This window comes from Podarcis liolepis, assembly GCF_965112155.1.
Source record: "Podarcis liolepis genome assembly, chromosome: 10".
Taxonomy (NCBI): domain Eukaryota; kingdom Metazoa; phylum Chordata; class Lepidosauria; order Squamata; family Lacertidae; genus Podarcis; species Podarcis liolepis.
This window is the reverse complement of record NC_139562.1, coordinates 534,974-553,103: the sequence shown is the minus strand read 5'-3', so window position 1 is coordinate 553,103 and position 18,130 is coordinate 534,974. Positions and strand designations below refer to the sequence as shown.

At 48.7% G+C, this 18,130-nt stretch overlaps 1 protein-coding gene across 1 annotated transcript in view; it reads left to right on the top strand.

The window, feature by feature from the left end:
* The window catches only part of LOC310686893 (uncharacterized protein), a 66,107-nt gene that overhangs the window by 39,806 nt on the left and 8,171 nt on the right, over positions 1–18,130 (top strand). The window contains exons 2-4 of the mRNA XM_083461388.1: positions 4,102–4,274; positions 5,507–5,645; positions 7,322–8,875. Coding sequence (XP_083317514.1) covers positions 7,445–8,875 — 1,431 coding nt within the window. The 5' untranslated portion in view covers positions 4,102–4,274; positions 5,507–5,645; positions 7,322–7,444. The remainder of the gene's footprint in view (positions 1–4,101; positions 4,275–5,506; positions 5,646–7,321; positions 8,876–18,130) is intronic.

Sequence of the window (18,130 nt, the reverse complement as noted above, 5' to 3'; positions counted from 1 at the left end):
AATTAAGGTTAAATTCCTGCACCCTAGAGAGTCGAAAATAAAGAGGGGACCATGTTTTTTCCGCAGCTGAGATTAGTTCCTGGAGATCTATGTCCCACAGCCTAGTTTTTAACATGGCCTTGGCTACTGGGAAAGCCATGATGATAATGTTGCAAATATTATGCCTGAATGTATCCATTCGACTTGACAGCTCGGGGAAGATACCTAGCTTTATAAATGTGTAGAAAATCCATACTTTAACTGACTCTCCTCATTCCAATGCCATTTTGATCCTTAAAGAAAGGGGAATTTGGGCTCCACCTCCCTCTGTGAACCAAGAAGCAGAAAATCAGATCGGCAGTGTCAAGCGCTCATCCTACACTCGAGTAGGATCCTGGTAGAGACACATGCCCGACTGGCATGTTCTCTCCCTCCTAGTCATTCGTTCGGGAGCTTCAAAAGCTTCACAGCAACTGATGCCAACAGACATTGGCACACTTAGGGATCTGCAGAGTGTTTGCAGTTTGCGTAACAGAGCTCAGCAACTCAGCATTTTGGCTAATCTACTTTATTTACATGTAAACACACACGGAGCACTGCAACACGGCTCCCTCTCTCTCTAGCATCAGACAGCAAAGAGAGAGAACAAAGGACAATAGTCTCACTTCAGGAACATAGTCTCCATCACTTCCCACTGTGGAGTCAAAACATACACCGTCATGTGATAGACAAAAATGCCATGACTGCAATCACGGAGCTGGAAATCTAACAGGCAGCAGGAACAGGGCATCCCGCCATAATCCCCCAAGCGTAAGAGCAGAGACACGGACCCCCATCCAGGGAGTGACCAGGGGGGCAACAATAGACATCTGCAGAGGCAGTTGAGGTGTTCTGAAAGCCCATCTCCAGACCAGTCCTGAGGGCAAGGAGATGTCAAGAGTTTTATTGTTCTTCCTGTGATGGGGACTTAAGAGGTGTTGGGAAAGGGGCCTGATAAAGAGACCTAATGTTGGACTTGTGTCACCCTTGTAGACCCCTCCCCCTTTGTGACATGCTAGTGATGTAGCGATGATGTCTCAGTGATGCTGCTCCAAGTGTATTCTGGGATATTGTGGGACGTTTTAAAAGAGGGGGGTCACCCCTTACTCGGGGTTCTTACTCCTGTGGGGACCTGTTGCACAACAATAAGGATCATGGTCTACTGACCATGTTCCTTCTTTTACTGACCACATGGACCCGCGGGGGAGTAGCACCCCGAAGAGCTCGGCTGTTGAGTCGTCTCTCACCCCAGAATTTTTCATTACCAATAATGATCTTTTTAAATGTTTATATTTTTTGTTGTCTGCCACACTCCAAAAAAATTCACCATCTTTTCTATCCCCAGCTCTGCTATCTGTCTCTACTCATTTTTCTTCTGTTGTCTCATATTTTTACCAACAATTTATTTCAATTTTTATTCAATTTAACACCTGCGACTTGGCCAAATTGATTAATCTTGTTGAAAACTGTTGGTATACTTTCCAGTGGGCTTCTACCATTATTACCAGGTTGTTTGCAAATGCCTTAAGTTCATATGATCTTCATCCCACTGTAATAATAATAATAATAATAATAATAATAATAATAATAATAATAATAATAAATTTATTTGTATCCCACCCTCCCTGGCCAAAGCCGGGCTCAGAGCGGCTAACAACAAGTAAAAATAGCCCAGTGTACAGAAAATTGCAGTCAATTAATTAAAATACATTCTAGAATCAATTCAGAATCAAATTAATGGCAACCATTGGGTTAGGGTTCTATGAAGATTACAGGGGGGGGGGTCGGACTGTGCCCTGGCCAAAGGCACTGCAAAAAAGATATATTGGTGATGCTGTGCGAACGGTATTCTGGGATATGGTGGGAAAGTTTTAAATGCCAATGTCGCCCCCTGCTCTGGGTTCACTCGCTGTTGTTGAACCTGTTGCACAACAATAAAGGATCTCAGTCTACTGACTGCTCTTTTACTCCAAATTGCTTCACTGGAATTTCCTTCTTTTGCTGACCACATGGACCCGCAGGGGACTCGGACCCTGATGAGCTGAGCTGTTGAGTAGACTCTCAACCCCAGAATTTTCCTTATCAAAACCTTTCTGCAAATGGCCTTTGCAACACAACTCCCTGGATGGTTACAAAGTAGACACATTTCTTGATGAGATGTAACTTCTGCCAGGAAAACCTGAGCTGAAATAGGAAAGAGAGCAAAACAGCAGCCCTGTCTGATCCCCGTCAGCCTCCAGACTCCCCCAGTCACGTGGCAGGAGGTTCTTCCTGAGCTCCCCCCCCCCATCAGTGATGATCCAGATATGATCCATTGAGGATCCACATTGTAGCAGGAACCCCCCCCCCCAATCATTCTGTTTGTACAAAGTTCACACACACACTCACACTCACACACTACATACGCCACATTTCTGTTATAAATTCATAGAAAATCAACCATACATCGGATTTGCACTGTTCCATTTTTATTTTACTCCATATGACAAGAACTAACAAAGGGGGGTCAGCCAAAATCCCTTCACTGTCTCAGCACATCTGCAGGAGCCCTGCCCAGATGATCCCAGACAGAAGACAATCAAGATCAGTATGATCCAAGCAGACTGGTCCAAAGAACAGATCTCTAGGCCTGAATGAAACGGGTCTGCGATGCTGGATTCTGGAGTCAAGAAATCCTCCATTTCCAGTGATCTCTCAGGCTGGCCAGGAAAAGGCAGCGAGCAGGAATCCTCAGGCATCCCGACGGACAGACCTGTCATGTTGCCAAAACACGAACTCGGAGTCTGATCTGATTTCCATGCAGAACTCATTTTGTGACTTCGCTGTTGGATTGTCGGGATCAGCCCCTCCCCGCTCTCCTGATCCCAGAAGGAAGACCGGGGGGGGGGGTTTCTACTCCTCCTTCTCCCCCCCCCCACCCGCTCAACACTTTCCCTCCCCTCCCGGCACATCCTTCTCTCATCCCGCCCACACAATCCCAAATCACACCCCCCAAATACATAGCTCCTCCTCTTCCTCCTCCTCCAATCCGGCTTCTGCTCCGGTAATGCGGGGGGGGGAAGCCCCCCCTCCCACCCTGCCTGCTTCTCCCGGAAGTGGAGCTTCCACTCCGGATTGCTGCTCTGCCCCGTAGCTGGGGGGGGGGGCGCTTTCGGAAAGGGGAGGGAGGAGGCAGGGGACCCCCCCCCTCGTGGATGTTGCAGGAAAGGAGAATCGGGAGCGAGGACAAAAAGGTAAAGGGGTCGCGAGTGGGGGGGAGAGGGGAGAAAAGGACCCAGAGACCCCCGCCAGCTCCCCCAAGCGCCTGCACGCGTGCTGCGAAGGGGGCTTTCCTCGCAGGGGCGGAGATGGGGCGCCCCCCCCCACGAGGACTCCCTGGGGCGCGGAGAAGCGGGCCAGGAAAGGGTTAAGGGGTGCGGGAGGCGCCTGGATAGAGACCCCCAGTGAGGAGAGAGGGGTGAGCCAAGGAAGCCTCTGGATGCAGGGGAGACTCCGGGAGAAAGAGAGAGGGTCAATGACGTGGGGGGGGGCGGGAGGAAGGGCAGCATTGGCGAGGGTGAGAGAGCTAGGCAGACCAGTCTTGGGGGAGAAGTCTCCCTCGTGCCTTCCTTGGGGTCTCTCCGGAGGGGCCGCCTTGGCTTCTCCCTCCCGCCCAGAAATCGACACCCCCCTTCAAGGCGACCAGAGAGGGATCCCTGGAAAGTGGGGGTCCAGTCCCCCCACCCCTTCCTTCCTGCAACCTCCATCCTCTTCCCACCCCATAAGTCCCTGCCCTGTCCGGATGCAGCGCTTCTGCCCAGTCCACCCATTGGTCCCCTGGAGAGGAGAGGAAATCCCCAGAGGAAGAGGGGAGAGGAGGGGCCTTCTCAGAAGCGGCTCTTGGTTTCTGCAATCCCACCCAGGAAGCAGCCAGAAACCTTTTCCTCTCTCTCAGGCTTCCATCTTTAAGTGTCTTTTCCGCTGAGAATGAGGATAATGTACACCTGTCATCAGAAACAGGGGTGCAGAGTCCATGGAATGGCTCTCAGGATTGATACAGAAGTTGCACCTCCAAAGCATTTCTGTTCCTCTTATTCTTCATAGGCCATGTCAGAGTGACTGACAAGCTGAGATACAATCCTTCATCATCTGATGACAGCGACTGCATGAATCTTCCCAGTCAAAGGACCCATTTTCATGATAGACAGTGCCTGGGGCTGGAGGCTCTACACACAGGGTGTGCCTGTGGAGGCCAAAAACTGCCAGTATTAGCACAGGTGAGGTGTGTGACCTTCCCAAATTTACAGACTATATGTGAATGAGAGTTTGTGGGTGGGATTATAATTTACGGCAACCCTGTGATTTTCTCCACCCGTAATATTTCATAAGCTAATTTTGCAGTAAAAAATCCAAAATAACTACAAAAAATCTGTTCTTAACCTGGAGCACCACTTTAGCTAATGGGGCCTCCTGCTGCCGCCGTGCGATTTCTGTTCTCATCCTGAAGCAAAGTTCTTAACAAATGGTACTATTTCTGGGTTAGCAGAGTCTGTAAGCTGAAGCGCCTGTAACTCGAGGTACCACTCTAGGCGTCATAGTATTCTTCTTTTCCCACAGCCGCTCTGGGCAACTTACAGTACATATAGGTAAAGGTAAAGGGACCCCTGACCATTAGGTCCAGTCGTGGCCGACTCTGGGGTTGCGGCGCTCATCTTGCTTTACTGGCCGAGGGAGCCGGCGTACAACTTCCGGGTCATGTGGCCAGCATGACTAAGCCGCTTCTGGCGAACCAGAGCAGCACACGGAAATGCCGTTTACCTTCCCGCCAGAGCAGTACCTATTTATCTACTTGCACTTTGACATGCTTTCAAACTGCTAGGATGGCAGGAGCAACGGGAGCTCACCCCGTCGCGGGGATTCGAATCTCCGACCTCCTGATCGGCAAGCCCTAGGCTCTGTGGTTTAACCCACAAAGCCACCCGCGTCCCTACAGTACATAAACATAACAGTAAAACATCAAATATTAAAAACCTGTCTTCTACAGCTGTCTTCTACAGCTGTCTTCTAAATGTCAGATGGTTGCCTGTTTCCTTGCCCTCTGAAGGGAGGGCATTCCATGGGGCAGGAGGCCCTCTGCCTGGTTCCCTGGAACTTCACTTCTAACAGCAAGAGAACCAGCAGAAGACCCTCGGAGGAGGACCTCCCTGTCCAGACTGAGCGATGGGGGTGAAGATGCTCCTTCAGGTCCACAGGGCCAAGGCAGGGGCCAAAACAGCACTCAAGTAAGAAACAGACAAACAGTAGAGTAATATCAGAATAGGAAGTGGGAGCAGGCGCATTTCAATACTGTATTTTATATATAATTCAATGTCAGAGTAACCCTGGGACTAGATAACAAGCCTCCAGGTGGACGTGCCCCACCTGCCCTTCACGTTCCTCTTCCGCACGGGCAGAATCTGCCTTCTGGACTGTGGGATTGACTGTTGTTCTCCTCCTCTCCATCCACCAGGGCTTGACTTCAGGTGCAGCAGAATTCCCCAGCCCCCCAAGGATTTGAGACCCATCAGCTTTCCTCACCTGGTTTAGCCGGCCGGTTGAAGCCGTTGCTTGAACCCCTGTTGCATGCTGACAGCTTCTGGAAGCCACAGGTGAGAGCTGAGTGCAGGGTGGGGACCAAGGGTGGAAAAATGACCCCAGGAGGTGCAGGACATGCCCCCCACCAAAGGAACTACTGCTCCCCAACACCCCATGACATCTAGATTCAGGTAGGTAGCCGTATTGGTCTGATGTAGTTGAAATAAAAAATTAAAAAATAGTCCAGTAGCACCTTAGAAAACAACTATGATTGTTCTAGATAAAAGCTTTCGTGTGCATGCACACTTCTTCAGATACACTGACACAGATGTCACCAGAGCCTTGTATATCGTGGGAGGGTGGGGTGGGGTTTTTCTCAGAAGGTACTCCTACTACCATCTCCTACTACCCTTCACTATATGAAGAAGTTTGCATGCACACAAAAGGTTATACCTAGAACAAACTTAGTTGTTCCCTAAGTTGCTGTTGTTGTTTTTTAGTCGATTAGTCGTGTCCAACTCTTCGTGACCCCCTGGACCAGAGCACGCCAGGCACTCCTGTCTTCCACTGCCTCCCTCATGCTGGTAGCTTCGAGAACACTGTCCCACCATCTTGTCCTCCGTCGTCCCCTTCTCCTTGTGCCCTCCAACTTTCCCAACATCAGGGTCTTTTCCAGGGAGTCTTCTCTTCTCAGGCGGTGGCCAAAGTCTTGGAGCCTCAGCTTCAGGATCTCTCCTTCCAGTGAGCACTCAGGGCTGATTTCCTTAAGAATGGATACGTTTGATCTTCTTGCAGTCCATGGGACTCTCAAGAGTCCCCTCCAGCACCAGAATTCAAAAGCATCAATTCTTCGGCGATCAGCCTTCTTTATGGTCCAGCTCTCACTTCCATACATCACTACTGGGAAAACCAGAGCTTGAACTATAAGGACCTTTCTTGGCAAGGTGATGTCTCTGCTTTTAAAGATGCTGTCTAGGTTTGTCATTACTTTTCTCCCAAGACCCTAAGTTGCTACTGGACTATTTTTGTTAATTTTTTTACTTCAACTGTGTCAGACCAATATGTCTACCTACCATTAAGTACAGTTATCTCCTCGCCTTGAATATCCTGCTTTTCAGCGCCAGATTAGGATAGTCCTCTGTCAGAAGACAAGCAGAGGATCAGGCAGCACATCATCATTATAAAGAACCATTGGGGTGGGTGTTTCCGCCTGGGATTCCCATTTGCCAGCTGCTCTCCTTCTGCTTCTCCTGTTCTCTCCATGCAACGTGAGGCATGTAGACAGAGGTCCATCTCCAAGAACAGGAGTTTCCCTGAGCACCCATTCAGCTGACCCCAGGCACCAAGCCTTGTCACTAGTTCTCTGACTGACCCAGACCAAAGTCCCTGGAAGAGATGAAGGCCTGGGTCTCCCAAAATGGTCCATATCGACCTCCTGAGGTCAGTGGGACTGTGCAGGTGATTCATGAAGAACTAGAGGTGGAAACAGGGGCAACCACTTGATTTGAAATGCAGTCCCACAGGACAACAGTATTCCAAGATGATGCTGTGTTATTAAAGATGACTGAGGATTATGAAAGGTTCCTGATGCATTACTACCATTAGACATCATACCATTTTCAATTCCTAAAAATCGGGAACATGGGGAGGACATGAGAGAATGTAGGAGATGTTGAAATAAGAGAAGGTGCTGATGGCGATTGATGCATCCTTTTTTGTGTGTGTGTTCTTTTTCCTGAAGCCCAAACAGGATTTCCTTTCTGCCCACTCTGAAAAAGGGGATGGAGAAGACAGAATTGCAGGGGACAGGGCACCTTTCGTTTCATTAGGAATAGCCATTAAAATGTGTGAAATGTGGAATATGCTACACTGAATGAGCACACATAGTTCACATCAACAAACACAAAAAGGAAATTACCCACTTAAAGGTATGGAGTGCGGAAAGAGCTTCTCTTTCAATGCAAAACTTAGAACACACCAGCGGACTCACACAGGGGAAAAACTATATTTATGTACGGAGTGTGGAAAGAGCTTTAATGATAGTGGAAGCCTTAGACAACATCAACGGACTCACACAGGGGAGAAACCATTTCAATGCATCGAGTGTGGAAAGAGATTCAGTCAGAGTGGACACCTTAGACAACATCAACGGACTCACACAGGGGAGAAACCATTTCAATGCATCGAGTGTGGAAAGAGATTCAGTCAGAGTGGACACCTTAGACAACATCAACGGACTCACACAGGGGAGAAACCGTTTCAGTGTATGGAGTGTGAAAAGAGTTTTAGTAATAGTGGAAGCCTTAGAACACATCAACAGACTCACACAGGGGTGAAACCATATAAATGTATAGAATGTGGAAAAAGCTTCAGTCAGAATGCAGACCTTAGATCACATCAACGGACTCACACAGGGGAGAAACCATATAAATGTATGGAGTGTGGAAAGAGCTTCGGTCAGAGTGGACAGCTTAGATCACATCAACGGACTCACACAGGGGAGAAACCATATAAATGTATGGAGTGTGGAAAGAGCTTCGGTCAGAGTGAACACCTTCGAAATCATCAACGGATTCACACAGGGGAGAAACCATATGAATGTATGGAGTGTGGAAAGAGCTTCGGTCGGAGTGGAGAGCTTAGAAGACATCAACAGACTCACACAGGGGAGAAACCATATAAATGTATGGAGTGTGGAAAGAGCTTTAAAGAAAGTGGAAACCTTAGAAGACATCAACGGACTCACACAGGGGAGAAACCATTTAAATGCATGGAGTGTGGAAAGAGCTTCAGTCAGAATGCAGACCTTAGAAATCATCAACGGACTCACACAGGGGAGAAACCATATAAATGCATGGAGTGTGGAATGAGCTTTAATGAAAGTGGAAGCCTTAGAAGACATCAACGGACTCACACAGGGGAGAAACCATTTAAATGCATGGAGTGTGGAAAGAGCTTCAGTCAGAGTGCACACCTTAGAAATCATCAACGGATTCACACAGGGGAGAAACCATTTAAATGCATGGAGTGTGGAAAGAGCTTCAGTCAGAGTGAAGAGCTTAGATCACATCAACGGACTCACACAGGGGAGAAACCATATAAATGTATGGAGTGTGGAAAGAGCTTTAAAGAAAGTGGAAACCTTAGAAGACATCAACGGACTCACACAGGGGAGAAACCATTTAAATGCATGGAGTGTGGAAAGAGCTTCAGTCAGAGTACACACCTTAGAAATCATCAACGGACTCACACAGGGGAGAAACCATTTGAATGCATGGAGTGTGGAAAGTGTTGGCTATTTGCAGTATGGTAGTGCTGCAGAGAGCTTGCTGGGGAGACCATGCAGTTAAAAAAAGGACTCAAAAATAACTTAAACAAGGTTTTAATTACAAAAACAAAAACTCCTTATACACTAAATACATCAACAAACAAACATGACTCAACCACCACCCCATCCCCCAGGGCAATGGGAGAGCTAGGTGCTGCTCCTTATATACTACACCCAATTGTCAACACAGCTTAATCAATACAACTCAGCAGCACCTGCTATGTTTCACAGCTGTAAAGCTGGGTCTTGTTATCTTGCTCCGGCCCCTTAAAGACATACACATTGGGTGGAACAATGATGAACCTTTACATTTAAAGTAACCATTCAACATTTCCCCTGTGGTTCATCATTGTGGAACAAAAACATAAAGCATATTTTGTACATGTCTTTCATGTGTAACCTTTGGAAGTGCTTTTGTAAAAATGTCTGCAATTTGATTGTCACCTGGAACATATTCAAATACAACCATTTTGTCAGCAATTAGTTTCTTTACAAACTGTAAACGTAATCTTAAGACTCTAGTGCACTGCGTATTGGTCTCTGAACACAGGATAGCGAGTCCACTCTGGGAATCAAGGTAAACTCTTACTGGTAGTGTTACTTGCACCTGTAGGTCTGCGAATACCTGCAGATACCATTCCACATCACGAGTGGCCTGAACACATGCACATAATTCACTCTCTGCTGTGGAGAGACAAATAATCGTTTGTGTCTGGGACTTCCATTCAAATGGACAACCGTTATAACAAAACACCATACCAGACACATCCCTGCAATTATTTTGTACCACTGCATGAGATGCATCGCAGAAAATTTCAAAACCTTTGTCAATACTTGATGTAAACTGCAACCTATAATGTTTGGTATGTTTAAGGTACATCACCACTCTCTTAAGAGCAGAGAAACATTGCGTAGTGGGCTTTTCCACAAATTTTGCCAGAAAGTGAAAAGCATAAGTTATATCTGGTCTTGAGATTCTTTGAATAAAATTTAGCTTGCCTATAGCAGAACGATACAGAGTTTTGTTAGGAAATGGCTTATCTTCACCTGTAAAGGTGAAACCACACACCATAGGCGTTTGCTCCCCATTTGCATTTTCTAAACATAGCATTTCAACAAGGTCATCAATTTTTGCAGTTTGATGAACCAGGAAAGATCCATTTTTGCCTTTCTCAATTTGCATGGATAAGTAAATTTTAGCTATGCCTAATTCCACCACTGAGGGACGCGCGTGGCGCTGTGGGTAAAAGCCTCAGCGCCTAGGACTTGCCGATCGAAAGGTCGGCGGTTCGAATCCCCGCGGCGGGGTGCGCTCCCATTGCTCAGTCCCAGCGCCTGCCAACCTAGCAGTTCGAAAGCACCTCTGGGTGCAAGTACATAAATAGGGACCGCTTACTGGCGGGAAGGTAAACGGCGTTTCCGTGTGCTGCGCTGGCTCGCCAGATGCAGCTTTGTCACGCTGGCCACGTGACCCGGAAATGTCTCCGGACAGCGCTGGCCCCCGGCCTCTTGAGTGAGATGGGCGCACAACCCCAGAGTCTGTCAAGACTGGCCGGTATGGGCAGGGGTACCTTTACCTTTACCTTTAATTCCACCACATCAAATTTCTTCTGTAACTGTGTTACTACCTGTTCATATTCCTGTTTAGTTTTTGTAGAAATTAACACGTCATCTACATACACACATATTTTTGCTACAGAGTTTGCCCTTTCCTTTTAAACACACAATTGTCTGCCTTTCCTTTTGAAAAACCAATATCCAGCAATTCTTTTGCTAAAGTTTGGTGCCAATTCCTTCCACTTTGGTGCAGACCATAAAGGGATTTATTTAATTTGCATACCAAACCTTCAGCGGCATCTATGCCTTCAGGAACACGCATAAAAATTTGTTCTTTTAAATCTGCAAACAAATGTGCAGTTTTTATATCTAGGTGATAAACAGAATGTCCACGTTGTGATGCATCTTTTAACAAAAGCTTAACTGTTTCATATTTTACACTTGGTGAATAACACAAATCATAATCTTCGCCTGGAATTTGTTGAAAACCCCTAGCAACTAATCTAGCCTTGTACCTTACAATTTCATTTTTGTCATTCATTTTAACTCTATAAACCCATTTTGAATCAATAAGTCTCATATCTGGGGTTTGTGGTACAAGAGACCAAGTGTTGTGCTCTTTTATTTTATTTTTTTATAATAATCTTTATTAAATTTTCAAAAGGTTACATAACAAAGCAGAGAAAAAAATAGAAAAATGAGAAAAAAGTAAGAAAACCAGAAGAAGAAAAAACAAAAAACAACAAAGAAAATTTCCACCTTTTAACACACATTTTCAGTAACTTCTTTTCAGAACTTCCCCACGTTTCCCCTTATTGTTTTCCAGCTCTGATTATTTATTCAAGCAAGTTTTCCCCTTAATATCCTGAAACTTAGTTTATTAAAATCACTTAACCCTAATTTAATTAAAATAGTTCTTTATAGTAGAATTGAACTTTAATTCATTGTTATACCTTAGCATTTTATTAAAATATATACCTTAACCCTATATATAGAAAAAAAACCAAAAATGTAAGTGTAAAACTAAAAAAGATACCTTTCCTAAAGTTGCCACTATTTCCCCTCCACGAATTCCCCATTCTTATAATAATAAAAAACCTATAATTTTTATACTGCAAAAGCAAAAAAAAAAAAAATACAAACCCCCTTCGGACTGTTAAATCCCACCCTTCTCTCCCCGGTTTCAATCCTTCACCAAAATACATTTAGTCCATCTTTTTAGCCTGGTGATCTTACGTCCGAGGCACGCAAATCTCTCACAGTCCCTTTCAGCCGATTTCTTTGAAAGTCTCTCATACTTAACTCCCAGGATCGAAGAGGTATTTTCTCCATGCTGACCATAATTCTTCCAACGAGACCTACTTGTTTAAAGATGGTGCTCCAGCGCTGTTTCATAAATCTAAATGTCCCAAATAGTCCAACTTTCACCTTGGTCAATTTGAGTTTCTTCTTAGCAGATCTCCGTCTCTCTTCTCTCTTCTGTGATGTCTCAGCCATCCCTTCTTTCAGCTCCTCTTGCTTGGCAGATGTCTTTCCCTCCTCAATCTTTGGTTCTTTTTCTTGTCCAGCTGCCTGTGTTTTGGACAATGAATCCCTTTCCAATTCAGTTGGTGTATTTTCAGATAACTTCGGGTTTGAAGGGCTCGTAGACAAAACAAGGCCTTTCTCATTCATCTCTAACAATTTTCCCACGAGAGAAGTCAGCTTCTCCAAGCCAGCACGTATTTCCTGTATTCCCCATTTTAGCTCCATTCTTGTAATGTCCAAGGATCCCCTCTAGAGGGATTCTGGTTACTTAGTGTTCTTTTCCCTTCCGATCCAAAAGTCAAATTTGTTTGTAACAATCTTTCTTTGTTTTCAATATTTTGTAGCAATTTAATCAGTTAGAGTTTCAATTTTCAGTTTTTCCAACTTTGACAGCTAGTTTGACAGCTGTCAAAGATTCCTGTATGTCCTCAGCAGGCTCTTAACTCGGGTTGCTCCCGGGCTTGAGAAAAGTGGTACTTGATTCAAACAAGGTAAACTCTAGTCCTCCAGCACATTAGCTTAGTCGTTTTAAATCTGTGGAATTAGTATCCTTATCCAATCACACAACTTTAGTTGATAAGTCCTTGCTTTGCACTGTTTACAATAGGGGGGAGACGGACTTCCTTTTTTTTCGGCTCCCCCGCTCGTGCCAAATCCAAGACCGAAAATATTGTAATCCAATTTTCAAATTACTCACGGGTTGATGTTCTTGCTTTTAAGTCCAAATTTAGCAGGAAGAAGTCAGCGCTGACCGAAGAATGGCATGCGGCTTCGCTCGGCAGGGGGAGCGGAGGACTCACAGCACCACGCCGCTCCCTGGCACCCGATCTGAAGCCTTTAAAAAGGCTCTTTCACGAGTCGGAAGGGCGCTTACGGTGCCCGCCGAGTCACTATGTCCACGGGCTCCGTGCCCGTGGTTTTTAAGGGTCCCCGTGTCGCCAGCACGGCAAGACCCAGTCCCCTGCCACGCCGATTCCCTCCGGAGCTCGGAGGGAATCTGCCATTAGCCAGTCGCGCCAACCCGGAAGTCCAAGTGTTGTGCTCTTTTAAAGAAGCTATCTCAGAGTTCATAGCTTTATACCAATTCGCAGCTTGGTGCTTAGGTAAATTCTGAACATCATTGTAGCTTTTTGGCTCAAAAACCGCCTTATTGGCATACACAGTATTAAAATGTTCATCTGCAAAATGTTGTGGCTTCTGCCTCTTTCTATCTGAACGCCTCAGTCCGGAAGGAGAGTCAGACTCCTCAGACTTAATGGGACTAAGTGAACTACTAGTTTCAGGTTGTAAATCATCATTGTCAGGCTGAAGAGATGCCTGTGGGCTAAGCCCACGGTCAGAAAACTCAAGAGAATATAACCTCCCCTCGGGTGCCTGTGACTTTAAATCATCAAACAAATTAGCAAATTCAACAGGCTTTTCATCTTTTCCCATTAATTCAGAAGCACCATTTCCTGCGGCTGCGGCTGCTTCTTCTTCTGTATTATCTATACCATTAGTATCTTGGAAAACAGCAACTCCATTCCAATTTACAGTTTGTATCATGCTTCTGGTAATATGAAATTTGCCAGTTGCTGGTATGTAAATTCTGTACGCCCCCTGCTGGTAGCACATTAATTTTCCCTGAACACTACTGTCAGGGGTTTAGGAGCAGAAGCACGGGCAAGGGAGGAAACAGAGAGCGAAGGGGAGGAGGCAGAAGAAAAGATGAGTGACGACGACGACCCGAGATCTCCTAGTCTTTCCAGTGAATCAGAGGATTCACAGAAAGGAGCACCAGTGGCGAGGGCAAGGGGGGAGTCTAGGGGGGCACCCCAGGAAGACAGAGCCAGAGAGGACTCAGGGGGGAGCAGCTGGAAATCGGGACCAGCGTCACCGCCAGGAAGCAGGGAAGAGGAAGGGAGCCAGGGGGGAAGCGCTGGCAGCTCACCACAGGAGGGAGGACATGAGTCAGGAGTGGCCACACCTCCACAGGAGGGAGGACATGAGTCGGGGATGGCCACACCTCCATCGGGGAGCGAAGAAACGGTTGAGAGGAAAGTGGAAGGTTGGGCGCGCGCGCCAAGTTCAAATGCAGAGGAAGGCGGCGCAGTAAGCAGCCCCGAAAGAGAGCCAGGTCCTAAAGCCCGGCGCAAGGAGACAGGAGGGTCTGGGTCAGCGTCAGAAGAATCCCGGAAGGAAGAAGCCCCGGGGGGTAGAGGGACCCAGAGGAGGACAGTCAGGAGGAAAAGGTGGAGCAAGGCTAGGATATTAAGTTGGTGCACACAGGGCGGAGACTCAGACGGAGCTTCGCCGACCTAGCTACTAGGCGTAGAGTTGCGCGCAGCAGCGTGAGAATGGAAACTGTAATTCAATAAAGACTTTTACTTAATGACCGCTGGCTAGCGTGATCCTCTGTGAGCTAGGATCTTCAAGCAGCTCTGACAGTAAGCTCCGTCTCAACTTGTGGGCATCTACAGCCTCGAGGAGGGGAGAGACACAGGTGCCTACTAGCAAGCTCACGAACGGCAGACGACATGACGGCTGAGCAGCAGATAGAGGAACTCAGAAACGCGGTGGCACAACTGAACGCCGAGGCTCTAGCATCCAGGAAGAGGGAGGAGGAAGCAGCCGCAGCCTGCAGGGATCTCCAGGTCAGGTTAGACGTGCTGACAAAGCAGACACCCCGGCAGGAGGGCATTGGGTTGGCGAGACGGACAGGCGGGCTGGTCTCTCACTTCGATGGGAACCTGCAACAGTATCCCAACTTTAGAGCCGACGTACTGTGCGCACTGCAACTGCTGCATAAAGACTTTAGAGATGAACAAGAGAGAGTGGGGTTCATCATGTCCCATCTGCATGGGGATGCGAGAGCATGGCTACGCAATTTATGGAGAGATAAGGATCCGGCGCTACAGAATGCAGATGCCTTTATTAAAGCAATGGATGGGTGTTTTTTATCAAGTATTGACGTGGATCTTGCACGGAAGGAGGTGCATGGGCTGAGACAAGGGAGGGCCAGCGTCAGGCAGTACCATGCCCGCTTTTTCGCCTTGGTCAGTGCCCTGGAATGGGACAGAGATTCGGCTCCTGTAAGAGACCTCTTTTGGGAGGGGCTGCATAACTCGATTAAAGATGAGATCGCCAGGGGGGAGAGACCCCGAACCACCCAGGAGGTCGTTCAGAGGGCACTGGCAGTGGGGGTGAGGCTGGAAGGACGTCCGTGGAACAGGGACGAAGGGCGTGGAGGGCGCGAACCAGCCGGGGGCCCCTCCTTCTTTCCCAGAGAAGCAGCGCGGGCGCAATCCACGCCTCCGCCAGGAGGAGGAGCCGAACCTATGGAGGTGGGAGGTGCAAGGGCTCAGTCAGCAACCAGAGCCCTAGCACCAGCAGCAGTGAAAGCGAAGCCTCCTAGAGGGAACAGGAAGTGTTACGTCTGTGAGGAGCCAGGGCATATGGCGAAAGAGTGTCCCCAGAGGCCCCACAAGCTCACTGCAGCCTCAGCAATGGTAACTGCATGAACACAGCAAGGAGGACCACAGCAGGGAAACGAGGCTGTCTGGCTGGAGGAAGAGGCACTGGGGCCCAGCCAGACGTGTTAGTGACGCAGTCCCCAGCGATTTTACAGCCCGTGAACCCCCTCCCGCCCAAACCAGTAGTGAGGCTCACAGCGTCTCTCCAACTGCCCAATGGAATCACCATGGACGTGCCAATCACCATTGACTCAGGCAGCAATGCGGACTTTATAGGGCAGGACTTTGTCGACAGGCACGCTGTGCAGTTGCTGCCGGCCACACTGCCCCTGCAGGTTGTCACGGTGGATGGCAGGGAGCTGCTCGGGGGGCAAGTGGTGAAGCAGACGCCACCAATGGTGATGCGACTTGGGAATCACAGAGAAATCATCAGCTTCAACGTCACTCGACTATCTGACACGCCCATTGTATTGGGCATGAGTTGGCTGGACAAGCACAGCCCAGCGATGGCTTGGTACCAGAGGCAGCTGACCTTCGGCTCTTCCTTTTGTGCTGAACACTGCATCGTGCCCAGGCAGGAAGGAGAGGAAGAGGAGTCACAGCTGCTGCTAGGCACGCTGCAAGCGATTCCACACAAGTACGCTGAATTTTTGGAAGTTTTCTGCGAGAAGGAGGCAGACAGGCTACCCCCTCACAGACCATATGACTGCAAAATTGACCTGCTGCCGGGGGCGGCGCTGCCTAAAGGGAAACTGTATTCCATGTCAGAGGACGAACTGCAGGAACTCAAAGAGTTCATTGACCATAATTTGCAACGCGGCTTCATCCGGGAGTCCAGGGCAGTGGGGGGCAGTCCCGTATTCTTTGTTAAGAAGCGGGACACGCCCCAGAAAAGACTGGTAGTGGATTACAGGATTTTGAACAGTCTGACTAGGCCATCGGACTTCCCCATGCCCCGTATTGACGACCTCCTCGCAAAGGTACGGAAGGGCAGAGTGTTCACCAAGTTGGACCTGCGGGGGGCGTACAACCTCATTCGCATGCGGGAAGGAGATGAGTGGAAGACAGCCATGTTCACGCCACTGGGGACCTACGAATATAGAGTTATGCCTTTTGGATTGCAAAATGGCTCCCACGTTTTTCAAGCGTTTATGCATCACGTGTTGGCGGGACTTCTCTACAAGACGTGCGTCTGTTTCTTAGATGACATCCTGATCTTTTCGGAGTCGCAGCAGGAGCATGACGGACACGTCAAGGAAGTGCTGAGCAGGCTAAAGCAACATAGGCTCTACGCCAAGCTGGAGAAGTGTCAATTTGACGTGCCGGAGGTGGATTTTCTGGGCTACAAGCTGTCTGACAAGGGGCTCGCCATGGACAGCGCCAAGGTTCGAGCGGTGTTGGATTGGAAGAGTCCGCGCAACCGGAAGGAGGTACAACGGTTTGTCGGCTTTGCGAACTTCTATCGCAAGTTTATCAAGGGCTTCGCGATGCAGACAGCGGCCATCACTGACACGCTTAGCTCCAAGAAGAAGAAGTTCGTTTGGACAGCGCAGGCGGAGCAGTCCTTTCAGGCACTCAAGCGTCTCTTCGCGTCGGAAGAGCAGCTGCTTCATGTCAACCCCAGCAAGCCGATGAGGGTGGAGACAGACGCCTCGGACAGAGCCGTGGGGGCGGTCCTGTTGCAGCAAGACCCGCAGGGGGTGTGGCGACCGGGAGCGTTTTACTCCAGGAAGCTCAGCAAGTCCGAACAGAACTACACCATCTGGGACAGGGAGTTGCTGGCCATTCACGCAGCGTTCAAGGCGTGGAGGCACTTTCTGATCGGCGCCAAGCACACGGTGCAGGTTTGCACGGACCACAAGAATCTAGAGCACTGGCGCACGGCACAGTTCCTGAACCAGAGGCAGATACGTTGGGCTGAGTTCTTTGCAAACTTCGACTTCTGAATAGAGTATGTCCCGGGGGACACCAACATCATGGCAGACGCTCTCTCCCGTAAGCCACAGTATCTGGAGGACGCAACGCCAGCGGCCGCCATGCACATCTTCGCACCAGCAGTGTGGGCGTGCGCCGCGGCGACCGTGGACCTAGAGGCGGTGCGACGTGCGTTGCAGGAGGACTCCTTCGCACAAGCAAAGATGGCAGAGGTGCAAAGGGGCAAGGCAGCGGCCGACGGTTTCCGGCTACGAGATGGATTGCTCATCCGAAAAGGGGCCATCTACGTGCCGGGAGACGAACTTCGAGCCAAGGTGCTGCAGCAGCTGCACGACGCGCCCACGGCCGGGCACTTTGGCAAGGAGAAGACGGTGGAATTAGTAGCCAGGGATTTCTGGTGGCCTGGAATGAGAGGGGAGGTCGCAGACTACGTGGCGAGGTGCGACACCTGCCAGAGGGCCAAACCAGTGCACAAACCGCCGGCCGGACTGTTGGAACCGCTGCAAACTCCGGTCGAACCTTGGGAAAGGGTGGCTCTGGACTTTGTCACGGATCTGCCCAGCTCAAGGGGCAAGACGGCAGTGCTGGTGGTGGTGGACCTGTTTTCCAAGATGGCGCATTTCATTCCGTGTGCGAAGGTGGCCACGGCGGAGCAAACCGCCAAACTGTTCATAGACCACGTGTTCAAGGTTCATGGTCTGCCACGGTCTATTCTGTCCGACCGGGGGCGGCAGTTCATCTCGAATTTCTGGCAGAAGCT